Source organism: Pristis pectinata, chromosome 31 (genome assembly GCF_009764475.1).
Source record: "Pristis pectinata isolate sPriPec2 chromosome 31, sPriPec2.1.pri, whole genome shotgun sequence".
In the NCBI taxonomy this organism is placed as follows: Eukaryota; Metazoa; Chordata; class Chondrichthyes; order Rhinopristiformes; family Pristidae; genus Pristis; species Pristis pectinata.
Window position 1 is genome coordinate 18,704,453 of NC_067435.1, and position 16,223 is coordinate 18,720,675.

A 16,223-nucleotide genomic window follows, 5' to 3' on the forward strand; every position below is an offset into this window, starting at 1 on the left:
CCAGCACGATCCTCACATTCCATGATTCCCTTAATGTCCAGAAAGTGGTGGATTTGTGTTTGTGCATTGTGAAGGGCACAACGATAGAGCCCTTCAAGGGGAGAGAATTGCAGTGATTCACTACTCTCTGAATGAAGGAAACTTCTCCTCATCTCAGTCCGAAACGGCCCACCCCTCATTCAGGGACAGTGGTGCGCTTGGTCCGCTGGGACAATCAAAGCTGTTGATAAGATAGGATATTAGTCACATGTACGTCGAAACACACAGTGTTTTTGCGTAGTGTTTTGGGAGCAGCCACACTTTTGGCACCAACAAAGCATGCCCACAACTTCCTAACCTGTACGTCTTTTTGGAATGTGGGAGGAAACCGGAGCACCCAGAGGAAAGCACGCAGACACGGGGAGAACGTACAAACTCCTTACAGACAGCGGCTGGATTTGAACCCCGGTTGCTGGCGCTGTAAAGCATTACGCTAACCGCTAAGGCTGCACCAGTTTAAGGATTGTAAACATGACGAACCACCGCCCTGTATTGCACCAATATTTAGTGTGGAAGTTACTGGAGATGGGTGAGAGACTGAGAAAAGCCTTTGGCTTCGATAGTGCTCTGCCCTGGGACCAGGTCTGTGGCGGACCTGTGTGTCAGCATCTTGCAGGTTGGTGTAGAATGGAAATGAATCAAAGTTTTTTTTCAGGTCAGGTCAAGTCAGAAAAAAAACCATGTACTACATTTGGTGTTGCGCTGTGCATTTCTCTTTGAGCTGTGGAGAGGTGACAATCCTGTCCACTGTGTCTCTGGATGGATGGAATCCACACTGGCATTCGTGGAGGAGGTTGGGGGGGTTGGGGAAGAGGCCATTGTGGAGTCTTCCCAGTGGTGGACAGGGCGATCCCTCTGTAGTTACAGCAGTCGGATTTGCTTCCTTCCTTGAAGATCGTAACAATTTCAACGTTATGCAGCATCCTCGGTGCCCACTGTGGGAATGAGGCTGTGAACTTGTGTCTGGTTCCTCTCCTCCAAGGTTTGGAACTTCAGCTGGGGTGTTACCTGTTCCAGGGCCTTATTGTTCCTCGCTCGATATCTGCCTTTCCAATGTCTTGCTGCTACAGGGTGATCCAAGGCCGCAGTGACTCCTGCCCTCCTGGGACGTGGGCAACCTACACCCAGTTCAACTACTGAGAGAAATCACCGTTGTTGTCTCCACAAAAACCCTCCAAATCAGCAGGGTTAGTGAGTCAACACCAGCTTCTGCTCCCATCCCAACAGCCCCAACATTGAGGGTGCAATTACGCTCGGTCAACTCTGCTGGGCAGCTCATGTCACTTCGCAAGTCTGAGAACATCAGGCATTCTATCTGGAGGACTGACGGCTGCAAGAGGTTTTCAGGCAGCACTTGAGGCATGTTCTCAAAGCCTCCATAGAACAATACAGCACAATACAGGCCCTTCGGGCCCCCATGTTGTGCCAACCTTTAAACCATGCCTAAGACTATCTAACCCCTTCCTCCCACATATCCCCCTATTTTAAATTACTCCATATGCTTATCAAACAATCTCTTAAACTTGACCACATATCTGCCTCCACCACCACCCCAGGCAGCGCATTCCATGCACCAACCACTCTCTGGTGAAAAACCTCCCTCTGATATCTCCCTTGAACTTCCCACCCATTACTTTAAGCCATGCCCTCTTGTATTGAGCATGGTGCCCTGGGAAAGAGGCGCTGGCTGTCCCACTCTATCTATTCCTCTTAATATTTTGTACACCTCTATCATGTCTCCCCTCATCCTCCTCTCCAAAGAGTAAAGCCCTAGCTCCCTCCTGAGGAAAATTGTAACATCCTTGTCATCTTGTGGGAATTCCTGGCTTATCCCTGCTCGAAATGTAGAAGGAGCATCCAGCGATGAGGACCTGGAGTCCTCACACTGGGGGCACAAGGAAGCCCAGCGTGATTGTGGGACCTCACAATCTATCCACTCGCTCACCCCGTCAGTCCCCTCCTGGCAGAGTCGGTGGGACTCACGTCGGCCTCATCAGCCACCGCGGAACTCAGAGACTTGGAGTGGAAGCAAGTCACCCTCCATCCCAGGGAGCTGAAGAAGGAGTTGTTCGGTATGGGATGCTCCAGAGTCCATCCACCTCTGGAGAAAGTCACGGTTAGAAGTACAGTCCCCAAACCTCCAGCTCTGTTTCTGTATTGTAGAGTATGCTGGCTGTTGGTCAGAATCACTAGCTTGCTCTCCAGTGTCTTGAGGTACCAACACGCAAGATGCTGGAGGAACTCAGCAGATCAGGCAGCATCTATGGAGGGCAGTCGCTGTTTTGGGTCGAGACCCTTCATCTAGACTGAAAGATGTGAGGGGAGATGGCCAGTACAAAGGGGTGGGGCAAGAGCTGGCGGGTGATGGGTGGATCCAGGTGACGGGGGGTGATATGGGAGATGGGGCAGGGGAGAGTGGAGACTGTTACAGAGGCTGAGAGGTGGAGGCAAACAATCGGTACCGACGTACATTACAGCGAGGGATTCCAAAATAGTGGGACTCAATCCCGGTCCCTTGCTCCGGGAAATGCCCAAGGATGCCAGAGTCACAACGTCGCTTGAGGAGGAGTGAGATCTCCGTTCCTGTCTGGGACCTTCATTGATCCTGCTGGTTGCTTGTGTCTCGTTGGGGAAGGTTCCCTTTCACACTCCACCCCTACCCCCTGGGAAGCTGGAAGCGCCTCCAACGCGGCTTGTAATGTGAGCTGAGAGCAGACAGAATCCAGGACACCCGGAGACGAGGTCGGCTGTGGCTTTGCCGAGGAGAGAGCAGTCCAGGTGCCCGCAGTTTTGTTGGGCTGAAAGGGTGTGTACAGTCCTGCCCCAAGATGGAGCTGAGAGCTTCGGGTCAGTGTGTGACTGACACTGGCAGCTTTCGCAGAGCTTGCTGTCAGCCAGGCTTACCCAGGGTCTGGACCCTGTACTGGAGTGAAGAGGAACCACCCGTGACCCCCTGTCTCAGATCAGGGACACCAAGCACACAGGCCCCAAGCAGCAGTGGCCTCGCTGAACTGGGCTTCGGCAACCAGGCCGGGCTCCCCTTTCTGTTTCGGATGAAAGGAATCATTTAATTGCTTCCAGCCTGTGATCTGGATTGCATTAATTGCCGCTGCTGTGTTTTACATTAACACCACGGTATATGAACTCCAGTGCACTAGTTAACGGAGTAGTTATGGACTTCCCCAATGGCCCAGTGAGGAACAGCAGTGCTTGCACTGAGTCGCAGAGCCCAGGACACCACAGGTTCATCCTGTGCACACTGGTCGGCCCGTGGAGGTGCTGGGGGCAGTGGAAGTCAGCCGGGGCTCCCGCTACTGAATGCCTGATGTGGCGATAACTTGTTACCGCTAGTACTCAGGGAAGGTATTAGAGAAGCAGCACAGTGATGCCCCCCAAAGTTGAATATCCTGCTTCTGTTGAGCCTGGGTAACAAAGTGCCAGCGGTATTGGGGGTACGATGCTTCCAGCAGCTGAATATCTTTCACACTGAGCCCGAAGATGTTCCTCAGTATTGGCATGTTGCCCTAGAGTCACGGTGGTCAGTGACTCCCAGACCTCACTGCCAGTAAAGTCTCAGATAATGGGTGTGTGTGTGGCCTGCCGGCGTCCAGCTGTGGCCTGCCAGAGGTTGGGTGTGTGCAGAAGCTGATTTAGTGTTTGCGCCTCACCTGACCAGAGGTACTGGCTCTACAAGCAGTTATCCAGGGCCCAAGGCCCTAAGAAGGAAGCTGCTTCCCAAGAGAGGTGCAGAGTCACAGAAAGCTGGGCCTTTTGTGTGGAGACAGGGACTCGGTGGGATGGATTCGGGTACAAATAAAGTAACTATTTTTAGCTAACAATACAAGGTGGGAGCTGCCCTGAACACAGCTGTTGGCTTGGATGGACGTTTTCTTCCCAAACTGCTGTATCACAGGCTCCCCACGTCCTGGCCGGAGTGACTGATAGCAATGGAGAGCTTTGATTACTTAGCAGGTATCATTAAAGAGTGGGCCAGGGTGCTGGTGGACGAAAGGGCCAGAGGTGCCCTGAGAAGTGGCCTTTGAAATTATGGAGGAGGCTTGGGGGGACCGGGAACTTACCCAGTTAATGTGGTAAGGGATTTGGGAAAAATTGTGTATCCTGAGAACAGTAGAGGAAGTTCACAGAGGTGAAGCGCAGGGTGCAGTCAGGAGAAGCACCCGATTGTAGATGGTGACGTGGACAGTGAGGTGAAGCAGAGCCGGTGTGGAGAGCCAACACTGGGCTGGGCTTGTGCTGTAACATGTTGTCTGATCACTGGGAGAATGGGAGGTGATTCTTGTCTTCCCAGCCGACAGAATTGGCGTTGCCCTTGAGGAACAGACCCAGGGAAGGCAGCATCAAACAGCAGTGTCGGTGACATGGGAGTTACTGTGAGGAGATTGTTGGATTGACTGGTGATAGAAATGGACTAAAAATCATGCGGTGCCTTTTAATGTCCTCAAACCATCTAACCATGCCTTACAGACATAAACTACCTTCAAAGTGAATGAAAATCAAAAATCTAAAACTGGAATTTGACAGAAAAGCAGAAAATACTGGGAATGCTGACCTTGAAACATTAACATTGTTGCTCTCTGCACAGACCACTGCCTGACCTGCTGAATATCTCCAGCTTTTGCTTTTGTTGCCTCAGAGTATCATCACTTTTGTAATGTTAAGTGGAGGCGGTGTGGGTTGAACAGTTGCCCACTTGTCCTGTAGTGTGTCTCTGCTCCAGGGAGACCCTCGGTGGGGGGGAGGGGGGAAGTAGCAGATGGTTGGAGCGATGGCTGTACCCTGGCTGACCGCAGGTGTATCACAGCTTGCACACCTTCATGTGGCAGAGGTAGGTTGGAGCCAAACTTCTGAGAGCAGCTACATTTGAGAAGGATTTTCCACAGTCACTCTCGATATACAACATCAAAGGCCTTTGTAAGGTCTATGTATGGTGGTCGATGCTGTTCCCTGCCTTTCTCTTGGAGTTGTTGTGTGATGAACGTCCTGTCCACCGTGCTCTGGTTAGATGGAATCCACACTGTAACTCGGGGCCACTGGCAGCAGGCAGCTGAGGAGAACTCTAGTGATGACTTGCCCTGTGTGGACAGCAAGAAGACCCTCTAGACTTACTGCAGTCAGGTCATCTCCATTCTGGAAGACTGCGACGGCCCTAAGCACGTCCTCCCCCTAGATGTGAGGCCGAGTTTGTATCTGAAGTTCCTCCCTGCCGAGCAGGACACTGTCAACTCCCATGACCATTTTCTTCAGCTCCCACCGTCCCCTCGACTCATCCCACGCTTGACTCTCCTTGTCCCTTCTCCCGCTAACAATCCCCCCTCCCTCAGCCCCCCTCCTACCCTCTCTCTCATGCTGTATCACACAGCCCCTCCTCGGCACCTGTCCGTCCTCCTTCCCTCATCCCTCTGGCCCTCTGTTCTACCCCAACCCTTCTTGGCCCAGCAGTGTGCTACTGATCATATCCAATTTATTGAAGGGGGGGGGGGGGGGGGGAACAAGCATTGGCCAGGGATGGCCCAGGTTTGCTTTGAAACGGGGCCACTCATCCGAACCTGGGAATGTGGGCTGTGCAGCACTTCGAGAGCAGGTCCCCTTGGCGTGGTGCTGGAGTGAGACGTGGGTGGGCAGATTGTGGCACAGCTGATGTGGTCAGAGTGAGTGGGACCTTTCGAAGGGGATTAGCTGGCTGGGTTTAACGGCCTTCCCTGTGCCCTGGGTGGTGGTGTCAGTCCTGATTGCACTCGGTCACTCTCCATATATGGTCAGCCACTTCTGTAATCGGCTAATCTACAAGTCGAAAGTATCCTTGACATGCTACGTTTCAGCATCTGAGTTATAATTGGAACTGTTGAAGACATTATGCACAGGAAGTTCTTGTTGATACTTCACTGCGAATTCCTGATAAGTGACTAAGATGCTGTGGGAATAGTTTCTTCAATTAACTGAAGCCGATGGAAATATTATGCAGTGTGGCGCACTAGCAGTGCAGGGCTCTGCCAGAGAATGAGAGCAGGCACACAGGCCAGGTGGATGCAGCCAGGGAGCACACCACACAGAGTTACATCTCCGAGTGGAGGAGGACTCTGGGGAGGGAGCAGTTTCAGAGCACTCGGGGTCGGGAAGGCTTGTGCCAGAACGGCAGAGTGTGAGGAACCTTTAGTGGCAGGAGGAGGCGGCGCTGGGAAGACTGAGACTGGGACACTTTCCGCTGGAGTGGGGGGGTGGGGGGTGGGGGGGGGAATGCAAGGTTAAACTGAGGGCTTTAAAAGTCTGTTTTCTGACCTGTGCCGGGACCTGGTCCACTCACACCTCAAACTTTAACACATCTGCATGGCTTCACCCCACTCTGTATCCAGCACAACAACCCTCCACATCTCCACACTCCCCCTGTTCCAGCCTCACCTCGTATTTCTTCGTCCCATCCAAGTGATGTTCCCCACATCCCTCGCCCCTCTTCATTCCCTTCACCTCCCTCCCCTCCTTCCTTCCCCATTCCCCTCCACTTCCCTCCCCTCCTCTTGTCCCTCACTCCCCTCCCCCCCCCCCCCCAGCTCCAGAGGGCTTCTCCACTCAGACGACCTCCGCCATCAGCCACTCTGCCTCATGTACTCCTTAAGGCCACCAGTGAATTCCTTTGAAAGCCCTCAATTCATCTGCCTCAATCCCGAGCTGACCTCTGCTGCAGCCTTATCTTACCATCAGGCATTTTAACTTTTCTGAGGAGATTTCCCTGATTATTGACAAATTACCAGCAATTTGTCTTGTGGACTGGTGTCCTTGGGGACCAATTAGTGTCACGGGATCAGAGTGGGGTGGGGGGGGGGGGGTGAAGTTGTGCCCATGAAAGGGCAGTGTTGTAGCTCTGTCCCATCCCACACCACAGCCAGAATGTCTCACTGCAGCCTACTCGCTCCCACACTGTCAACCCTCCAGTAAAAAAAAAGTGCAGTTCACAGGCATGGCTTCATTCTGCAGGAGCGTTAGAGGGTCAGGGCCTGTGGGCCTGTGTGCTGTGCTCTGCTGATGTTAACCTGAACCTGCCTCCCACATAACAGGCTGCTTATTTCTAGCGATCTAATTTTAAGCCTGAACTCGCGCTTCCAGTTGTGATTAAACTTCCGCTGCTGTGTTTTAAACCTGGCAGGCATTCTGAAACCGGCCTTGTTCTCCTGGGTCAGACGTGTGAATGGAGCCTTCAGTTCCAGGCAAGGGGCTGGTGCTCTCACCACAGACCCTCCTTTGTGCTGCAGACGGGCAAATCCCGGGGAAAACAGGGAGCCAAGTTTGATGAAACTGCTGGAGGCAAGGGGCCTGTTGTTGTGTGGCAGGCTGCAGCTGGTTTACCCACAGGCTCCCAGCGCCACCGACCACCTCTCGGGGGAAGAGGCGCCCGTTTACAGATGTGAACGATGGTGACAGCTGGACCACCGTCCCCACCCCCCCTTCCCCTCCCCATTCACCGTCTCCTCACCAAACCTGCCAATCTTAGTCCTGTAATGACACAGGAGGAGGCCATCCAGCCCCAGGTACATGCCAGCTCCAGGGGAGCAACCCCATTAATCCCATTCTCTCTCTCTCTCCTTATTTCCCTGTACCTCTGCAAGTTATTCTCTTTCCCGCCATGTCCATCAACTCCCCTTTGATACTTTTGCCACTTATCTACACACGAGGGGTAATTTGCAGTAACCAATTAACCCAGCAACCCGTGCGCCTTTGTGATGGGGGAGGAGACCCACCTGGTTGCTGGAAGATCGTGCAAACTCCACTCAGACAGCACCAGAGGATAAAGATATCTTTATTAGTCACATGTACATCGAAACACACAGTGAAATGCATAGCGTGTTCTGGGGGCAGCCCGCAAGTGTCGCCATGCTTCCAGCGCTAACATAGCATGCCCACCACTTCCTAACCCGTACGTCTTTGGAATGTGGGAGGAAACCGGAGCAGCTGGAATAAACTCATGCAGACGTGGGGAGAACGTACAAACTCCTTACAGACAGCGGCTGGAATTGAACCCAGGTCATTAACACTGTAATAGCATTACGCTAACCGCTACACCACGAGCCAGGGTCCCTGGAGCTGTGGGACACTTCTGTATGGGGCGGGGCTTCCTGTCCTCTGGTTTCCAGGGACAAGGTGGGGCAAGGCACACCTGGAACTGCTCTGGGATTTTTGAGATTGATTTACGGCCCAAGCCAAACTTTTTGGGGGGGGGGGCCACAGGCACCATCCCAGCAGAGGATAGGATGAAACTGCTCCCCACCGCCCCTGCCTTGCTGATCTCAGTGAACCGGAAGGGAAGCCGCTAACTAGTGACATTACCAAGGATGGGGCGCTGTGTGTGTGGGTGTGGGGGTTGTAGGGATCGAGTTCAGGGGCACTTTGGGGATGTGGTCACAGGTAGAAAGCTTGGTGGTGGGGGGGACTTTGATTCGACGAGCGGGTGCTGAATATTTGTCAGAAGGAGCCGGACAAACTTCTTGACGCAGAAGGCGAGTGGGGGTGGGGGGGTGGTGGTGTTAAGCCAGAATGTGATACTGAGGTAGGCGATGCACCGTGATCATTTGAATGGTAGACCAGGCTCGATGGGCCGAGTGGCCTCTGCTGCTATGATTGAGGAGATGAGTAGAACACTGACCTGCCCAGAGGGGTAGGCCGCGTGGCTGGGTGCTGTGCTGGGGCTGCACTCTGCGTTGGATCGTGGCTCGAGCTGATCTCCACACTTGGGAAGATCACACTGGTCTTAATGAGAGCTGTGCGCATTTACTCCCTCTTCCCCTTCCCCCCACCTTCCCTCCTCTCTCACCCCTCCCCGCCCCCCTCGCCATGCCTGCTCCACCATTCGATAGGATCTTGTCCAATCTTCTACTTCAGCACCACTTTCCTACACTAACTCCAGATTCCTTGATTCCCGCAATATGCAGAAATCTATCGATCTCTCTGGAATATACTCAGCAACTGAGAATTCCAAAGGTTCGCCAACCCTGCCCTGGTCCTCCAGCCCTGTCTCCAACACTGTCACTTGGCCTGTTAGTTGGTGTTGGTGTTTAAAGCTGCCACATACAATCACCGTGCCTCGTTCTCCTCCTAACCCTGCTGCAGCCTGTGAAATCTACCCAATCCTCTGAGAATGCCAGCAAGTCTAACCAGTGATGTTTCCGAGGCAGTGTTGCTAGTGGATACAGCGCCGTGTTTATCCTGCTCCCAGACTGCTTTGATTAAAAAATTGGCAGGCGACTGCTTCGTAAGTCGATCTTTTCCTTTCCCTCTCCCACGAGGTATGTGAAGCAGGCTGCCCAGTTGGCGTAGTTCCGACAGTCCCAGGTTCTGCTCTGTGGGAGAGTGCAGGTGAGAACGTGAAAGGCCCTCGTGGGGTAGAACACAGGCCTATGTCTGCTGGTGTCACCTCGTTCCTTGTACTCCAGCAGCACCCCACACCTCTCGCACACTCACCTGCGTGCACGCAAACTCTTGCGCACTCTCACTCACCGGCTTGTGTGTCAGCTGTCTCTCACTCATTCACGTGTGATGCTCTTGCACACTCGCCCCTTACGTGCTCTCTCACACTCACTTGTGCCATACTTTCTCTTGCACACTCATACTTGCACTTCACAGGGTCTCTCACACAAACTTCACAACCTGACACATACCCTCCTTCTCTCCCCACGTCCTCCAGCTCACACGACCCTTGCACACTTCCTTCCTTTCGTTCTGTTGAGCTGGTTTCATTGAGACCAGCCTCAGACACACCTCGCATGCGGTTACTGCAGCAGTCAGTAGTTTGAGGATCAGTTTAACCCCACATCTTGAGGTTGGGTGTTTTGTTTTATTTGCTTTCCTGGGTGTTAGGAAAGAGGTGACAGTCCTTGCGAGGATGCGGAGATAGAGCAGAGAACAGTACAGCACAGGAACAGGCCCTTTGGCCCACCATGTCTGTGTTGACCATGACATTTGTCTGGACAAGATCCATGTCCTTCTATACCCTGTCTGTTCATGTGTCTTGACTAACAAACTGCTGGGGGAGCTCAGCTGGTCAGGCAGCACCTGTGGAGGGAAATGGACAGTCAAAGTTTTGTCTAAATGCCTCCTAAATGTTGCTATTGTATTTGTTTCTACCATCACCCATGGCAGCATGCTCCAGGCACCCACCACTCTCTGTGACAAGAAAAACTTGCTTCCTATATCTCCTTTAAACTTTCCCCCTCTCACCTTAAAGCTATGTCCTCTAGTATTTGACATTTCCACTCTGGGGGGAAAAAACTCTGACAGTCTACGCTACTCTACGCCACTCATAATTTTACATTAGGCCTCCTTCTCAACCTCCAACGCTCCAGCGAAAGCAGTCCAGGTTTGTCCACTCTCTCCTTGTAGTTAATACTCTCTAATCCAGGCAGCATCCTGGTGAACTTATTCTGCACCCTCTCCATAGTTCTCCACATCCTTCCTGTAGTGTGGCAACCAGAACTGCACACTGTTACTCCAGATGTGGTCTAACCAGAGTTTTATACAGCTGCAACGAGACTTCCTGACAACACCCTGACCGATGAAGGCAAGTATGCCGTACGCCTTCTTCACTACCCTCTCCACCGGTGGTACCACTTTCATGGAGCTATGGACTCGCACCCCAAGATGCCTCCAGACATCAGTGCTCCCAAGTATGCTGCCATTTACCATATCTTTTCCTCTTGTATCTGACCTCCCAAAGTGCAGCACCTCACACTTGTCTGGACAAACTCCATCTGCCATTTCTCTGCCCATATCTGAGCTATATCTGCTGTATTCTTTGACAACCTATCCACAACTTTTGTGATCTGGAGCCTCAAGAAATTCTGCAGATGCTGGATTTACAGAACGGATGCAGAAGTGAAGTAATTTTGTTTTAATGTGTTCATTTTTTTGCATCTGGGCCAGCATTTTTTTTACCCATCCCTAATTACCCTGCAGCAGGTTGTGGTGAGCCATTGCAGTCCTTGTGGTGACAGTACCTCCTCCTTGCCCCTTCCCCACCCAGTGTTGGTGAGCAGTGAGTTCCAGGATTTAACCCACGGATGGTGAAGGAACAGCAATAAATTTCCAAGTCAAGATGTTGCCCGACTTGAAAGGGGAACCTGCAAGTGGTGGCGTACCCCTGTGCCTAAGTGCCCTTGTCCTTCTTGTCTTGTTTGGGTGGGTAACTGACGTGCACTGTAGATTTCCTTATTAACCGATCACTTGGGTCCAGGTGACTTGCACTCCGGTTCTCCACAGTGCATTGGTGACAGATGGGGTATTGATCAAGCGGGCTGCTTTGTCCTGGGTGCTGTTGAAATTGTTGGTGCTGCACACATCTAGGCAAGTGGAAAATGTTCTGCGACCCTCTGGACTTGTGCGTTGCAAACAGTGGTAGGTGTCGGGAGGTGAGTCACTTGCCTCGAGGTACCCAACCTCTGACCTCTGCTTGTAGTCGTGGTATTTATTTGGCCAGACTGGTGACCCCAGGTGGCAATGCTGTTAAATGTCAACAGTAGGTCTCCTGTTGGAGATGGTCATTGCCTGGCACTTTAGTGGGTGAATGTGACTTGGCAGTAATCAGGCCATGTCTGAATGTTGTCCCCTTGGGCTGCCTCATTTGTTGGGGAGTTGCAAATGGAACTGAACATTTTACAATCATCAGTGATCGTCCCACTTCTGACCCTATGACAGAAGGAGGGTCAATGATGGAGAGATGGTTGGGCCATGGACACTGTCCTGAGGAAGTCCTGCAGTGATGTCCTGCGGCTGGGGTAATTGACCTCAAACAACCACTGGAGTGTTTTCTCTTTGCCCATTGACCAGTTATGCCAGGGCTCCCTGATGCCACACTCGGTCAAATGCTGCCTTAATGTCAAGGGCAGTCACTTGCACCTCGCCTCTGGACTTCACCTCCATGGACCGAGGCGGTGTTCTCATTACATTACAAAGTCTGGAGCCAAGTCGTCCTGGCAAAGCCTAAACTCTGCATCAGAGAGCAGGTTAACAGTCAGAAAGTGCCACTTCCCTGAACTGTCAATGACACCCCCCTTCACCTTGTTAATGAGGCTTGGTGGACTGAGCAAGAATTAGCCAGAATGGATACATCCTGCCTTCTGTGAACAGGACCTATCTGGGCAACTTTCCACTGTGTTGGGTGGATGCCAGTGTTGTAACTGTACCAGGACAGTCAGCTGGGGACGTGTCTGGGATGTCGTCCACCGGAGTGCATTTACTCACAAAATTAATTAGGTTGTTTTCCTCGAAGCAAAAGAGGTTGAGGAGAGCTTTGATGGAGGTAAACGAGATTACAACAGGTTGAGGTAAGGTGAGCAGAGAAAATCAGCTCCCTTTAGCTGATGGTACAAGGATGGGGAGGGGAAGAGGTTTAAGGTTTTGGGCAAAACATTCAAGGGGAACACGAGGAAGAAATTTTGCACACTGTGTGTGGTAATGACCAGACATTTGCTGCCTTCAAGGGCAGTGGAAGTGGAGATGATTAATTATTTCAGGAAATAATTGATTGCTGTATCAATGGCAAGTATGCTCGATGGGTTGACTGGCACTTATTGTCCTGGGAAGGTTGTGGAGGCCATCACCTTGTACGCCTGCAGCTTGTGAGGTCCACACTTGTCCACCTAGAACCGCTCCTCTTGTTTAAGGTGCTTCCTTCCTTTGAACTCTGAGCACACGGATACATGTTGGGGAGTTGACTTCCTAAAACCACTTGAATGTGTGAAAGGAAGATTCGCATCTGCCAGAGTCTCACTTGTCGCAACCAACCAAAGCACCTCAGGGGCCATGGATACCTCTGAAAGGTGGTAGCCCAGCTGTACAGCAAGATCCCACAAGCAGCAGTACGATGATAGAATGTTGTGCTACAGGGACTTTGAACATGGGATAGATTTGGTCAGGTATTGGAGAGAAATATCTTGATCTTGGTTCAGTGGGATCCGTTGTGTCCACCTAAGAAGATTGGTGAGGCCTGGGTTCACTATCCCCACTGAAAGACCACAGCATCAACAGGAATCCCCTCCAGCGGTGGTCGAGACCAGCATTGTCCATTACTTGCCCCACCAGCTCATGGGGCTCCCATTGGCCATAGTGTGGCTCCTGAGGGAGCTGGGAGCAGGAGCCAGTGTGCTCGGAGAGGGAGGGGGTGTAAGGGCAGACAGTATGGGGTCAGAGAGCAAGGGGAATGGTGGTGGGGTGGGTGGGGGTGAAAACTACCTGAAAGGGTTCAGGAACACAAGAGGGCTGCGGGACGTAGGGTGAGAGGGGTGGGGGCAGTGGTGTGTGTGACAGAGACAGAGAGAGGGAGTACATAGTTAACATGGTTCTGGGTGCTGGTTGGACATGGAGAGGCTAACTGGTGCAGGGTGTCCATGTACCTCTGCAGTGGAGCCTGAACCAATGATGATCTGACTTGGGGAAGAGTGAGACTTGTCACTGAGGCTGCAGTTTATAGTTTCAGAGGATGTAGTGCAGCATTGACTGAGGAGTTTTTAAAAAAATACTTTGTGCCTGTGTCTGTTTAATAATCAGAATTTCCATAACGTTTTGGCTTGACTGGTGAGCGTAGTAAGATGCCTCATTGGATAATTATACTGACTTAGGAACTTTGTTGGTTCTGTAATGTCCCTGCCCTGGGAGTGTGTGATGGGACAATGTAGAGGGAGCTTCACTCTGTGTCTGACCCTAGGAGTGTCTGATGGGACAGTGTAGAGGGAGCTTCACTCTGTGTTTGACTCTAGGAGTGTGTGACGGGATGGTGCGGGAAGCTAAGGGACTACCGTGATGGGTGAATGTTCCTCTGTCCTTTCACTGAAGTTCTCCAAATATTCCAGCAGGCCCCCGATGAACTTTGTTTTGTCCCCCCGTAGACTCGGAGATCCCAGAGACAGCGGCAGTGGCCACAAATGGAGACGGTGTCCAGGCTGCCAAGTGTGCAATCGGCGAAGCACGGAGCGACAGGATCAGTGGTGTTGGCTCCTGCAGGAGCCCTGGTGTGCCTGTACCTTCCTGCGGCGCAGACGGTGGAACGGACTCCACCAACCGGGCCACATGTACGTCCGGCCTGGCACAGAGTTCCGGCCCAGAGCAGGACATCCACCCCGCGAGGAAGACCAGGAACACGGCGGAGGAAGGAGAGATTTGGTACAACCCCATCCCAGAGGACGAGGACATTGTGCCGGTGGCACGCAGGCCTGGGACCAGCAAGGCGCAGTGGTACGTGGAGGTGCCCTGTCCGAAGGAGGCTGAGACTGCTGGTGGTGCGAGGAAGCCCAGCTGTGTGGGGACGTCAGGTGGCACCGAGACAATGCTGGAGCCACGGGCAGTGAGATGTCCTGCTGAGTCCTCGCCTCCGAAACACCGCGCACCTTCAGTGACGGCCACCGGAGTGTCATGGAGCTGCAGTCAACAAGGGAGCAGTGCACAAAAGCCCAGGCACTCAGGTGAGCAATAAATCCCGGGTGTCGGGGAGTAACCAGACAGAGCAGTGACCCGCTGCCTGTAGGCACTAGTGGAGCACAGTTTCCTCTTGGTCCTTGGCCATGTGCCTTACAGACACGGCTGGCGATTATTGGTCATGGGATGAGGTACCACTGAGTCTTTGTCCTGAACTGCTTCGTTCGTCCCTTCCCCAATAGGTCGCTGCTGAAGTGAAACACTGGAGATGCTAGAGGTCTCAAATCACAGCAGGAAATGCAGGAAACACTCAGCAGGTCAGGCAGCATCTGTGGAGAGAGGAACAGAGTTGATGCTTCAGGTCAGTGGCCTCTGAGGTGTCATTGACCTGGGCCATTGAATGTGTGTGTTTGGCTCTCCCTCGCTCTCGTCCCGCCCCCCCCACCCTCTCGTCCCGCCCCCCCCACCCTCTCGTCCCGCCCCCCCCCACCCTCTCGTCCCCCCACCCTGTCTCTCGTCCCCCCCTCGTCCTCCCCCCCCGCACTCTCGTCCTCCCCCCCGCACTCTCGTCCTCCCACCCCGCACTCTCGTCCTCCCACCCCGCTCTCTCGTCCTCCCACCCCGCTCTCTCGTCCTCCCACCCCGCTCTCTCGTCCTCCCACCCCGCTCTCTCGTCCTCCCACCCCGCTCTCTCGTCCTCCCACCCCGCTCTCTCGTCCTCCCACCCCGCTCTCTCGTCCTCCCCCCCCCCCCTCTCTCTCTCTCTCTCTCTCTCATGCTGGTGGGTCTGCTGAGCGTTTCCAGCATTTTGTGTCTTTAATTCCCACCTCGGGGGTTGGTGAAGGTCAGCCAGGCAGGGTTGACTGGAACGGGGGTTGCACCAAGGACCCTCTGGCTGGGATATACAGAGTCTGACGACTTTGTGCTCACATTTACCAATCACACCTGAACATTTCCAGGATTTTTTCAAGTCTGAATTCAAACTCTCAGGTTCCCATTGGATTGTTGCCCAGTTCCCTTTGGAAAGGGGAGAGGGAGGGGCAGGGAGTGTTTCTGGGGGGATTGTTGGGAGCACTGTGGTGGAGGGGTTTCAGGAGCAGGCTGAGGCAGCCGTGTGACCTGGCACCATTCACGTAGTGGCCAGTGTCAGGATTGGGCGGCTGGGGTTGGTGTCAGTCAGGCAGGATGGGTGGGTGGGACTCAAGGGGGAAAGTTATCCTGAAGTAAAGGAGTGAGAGAATGGGGAGGGGAGCCAGAGGGTATAAACAGTCAGTGCAGGCGTGAAGCAGGTGAGTAACAGATCAATCACCATGACAGAGTACTGTGTCCAGTTCTGGTCGCCTCATTATAGGAAGGATGTGGAGGCGTTGGAGAGGGTGCAGAGGAGATTTACCAGGATGCTGCCTGGATTAGAGAGTATGGATTAAGAGGAGAGACTAAAGGGGCTAGGGCTGTTCTCATTGGAGAGGAGGAGGATGAGGGGAGACATGATACAGGATATTGAGAGGAATTGATAGAGTGGGCAGCCAGCGCCTCTTTCCCAGGGCGCCAATGCTCAAAACAAGAGGACGTGGCTTTAAGGTAATGGGTGGAAAGTTCGAGGGAGATGTCAGAGGGAGGTTTTTCACCCAGCGAGTGGTTGGTGCATGGAATGCGCTGCCTGGTGTGGTGGTGGAGGCTGATACGTTGGACAAGTTCAAGAGATTGTTAGATAAGCATATGGAGGAATTTAAGTTAGAGGGATATGTGAGAGGAAGGGGTTAAGATAGTCT

At 52.9% G+C, this 16,223-nt stretch overlaps 1 protein-coding gene across 1 annotated transcript in view; it reads left to right on the forward strand.

The window, feature by feature from the left end:
* LOC127584882 (rho GTPase-activating protein SYDE1-like) overlaps positions 1-16,223 on the forward strand; it is a 65,797-nt gene that overhangs the window by 16,405 nt on the left and 33,169 nt on the right. The window contains exon 3 of the mRNA XM_052041850.1: positions 13,926-14,498. Within this exon, the coding sequence (XP_051897810.1) occupies positions 13,926-14,498 (573 nt within the window). The remainder of the gene's footprint in view (positions 1-13,925; positions 14,499-16,223) is intronic.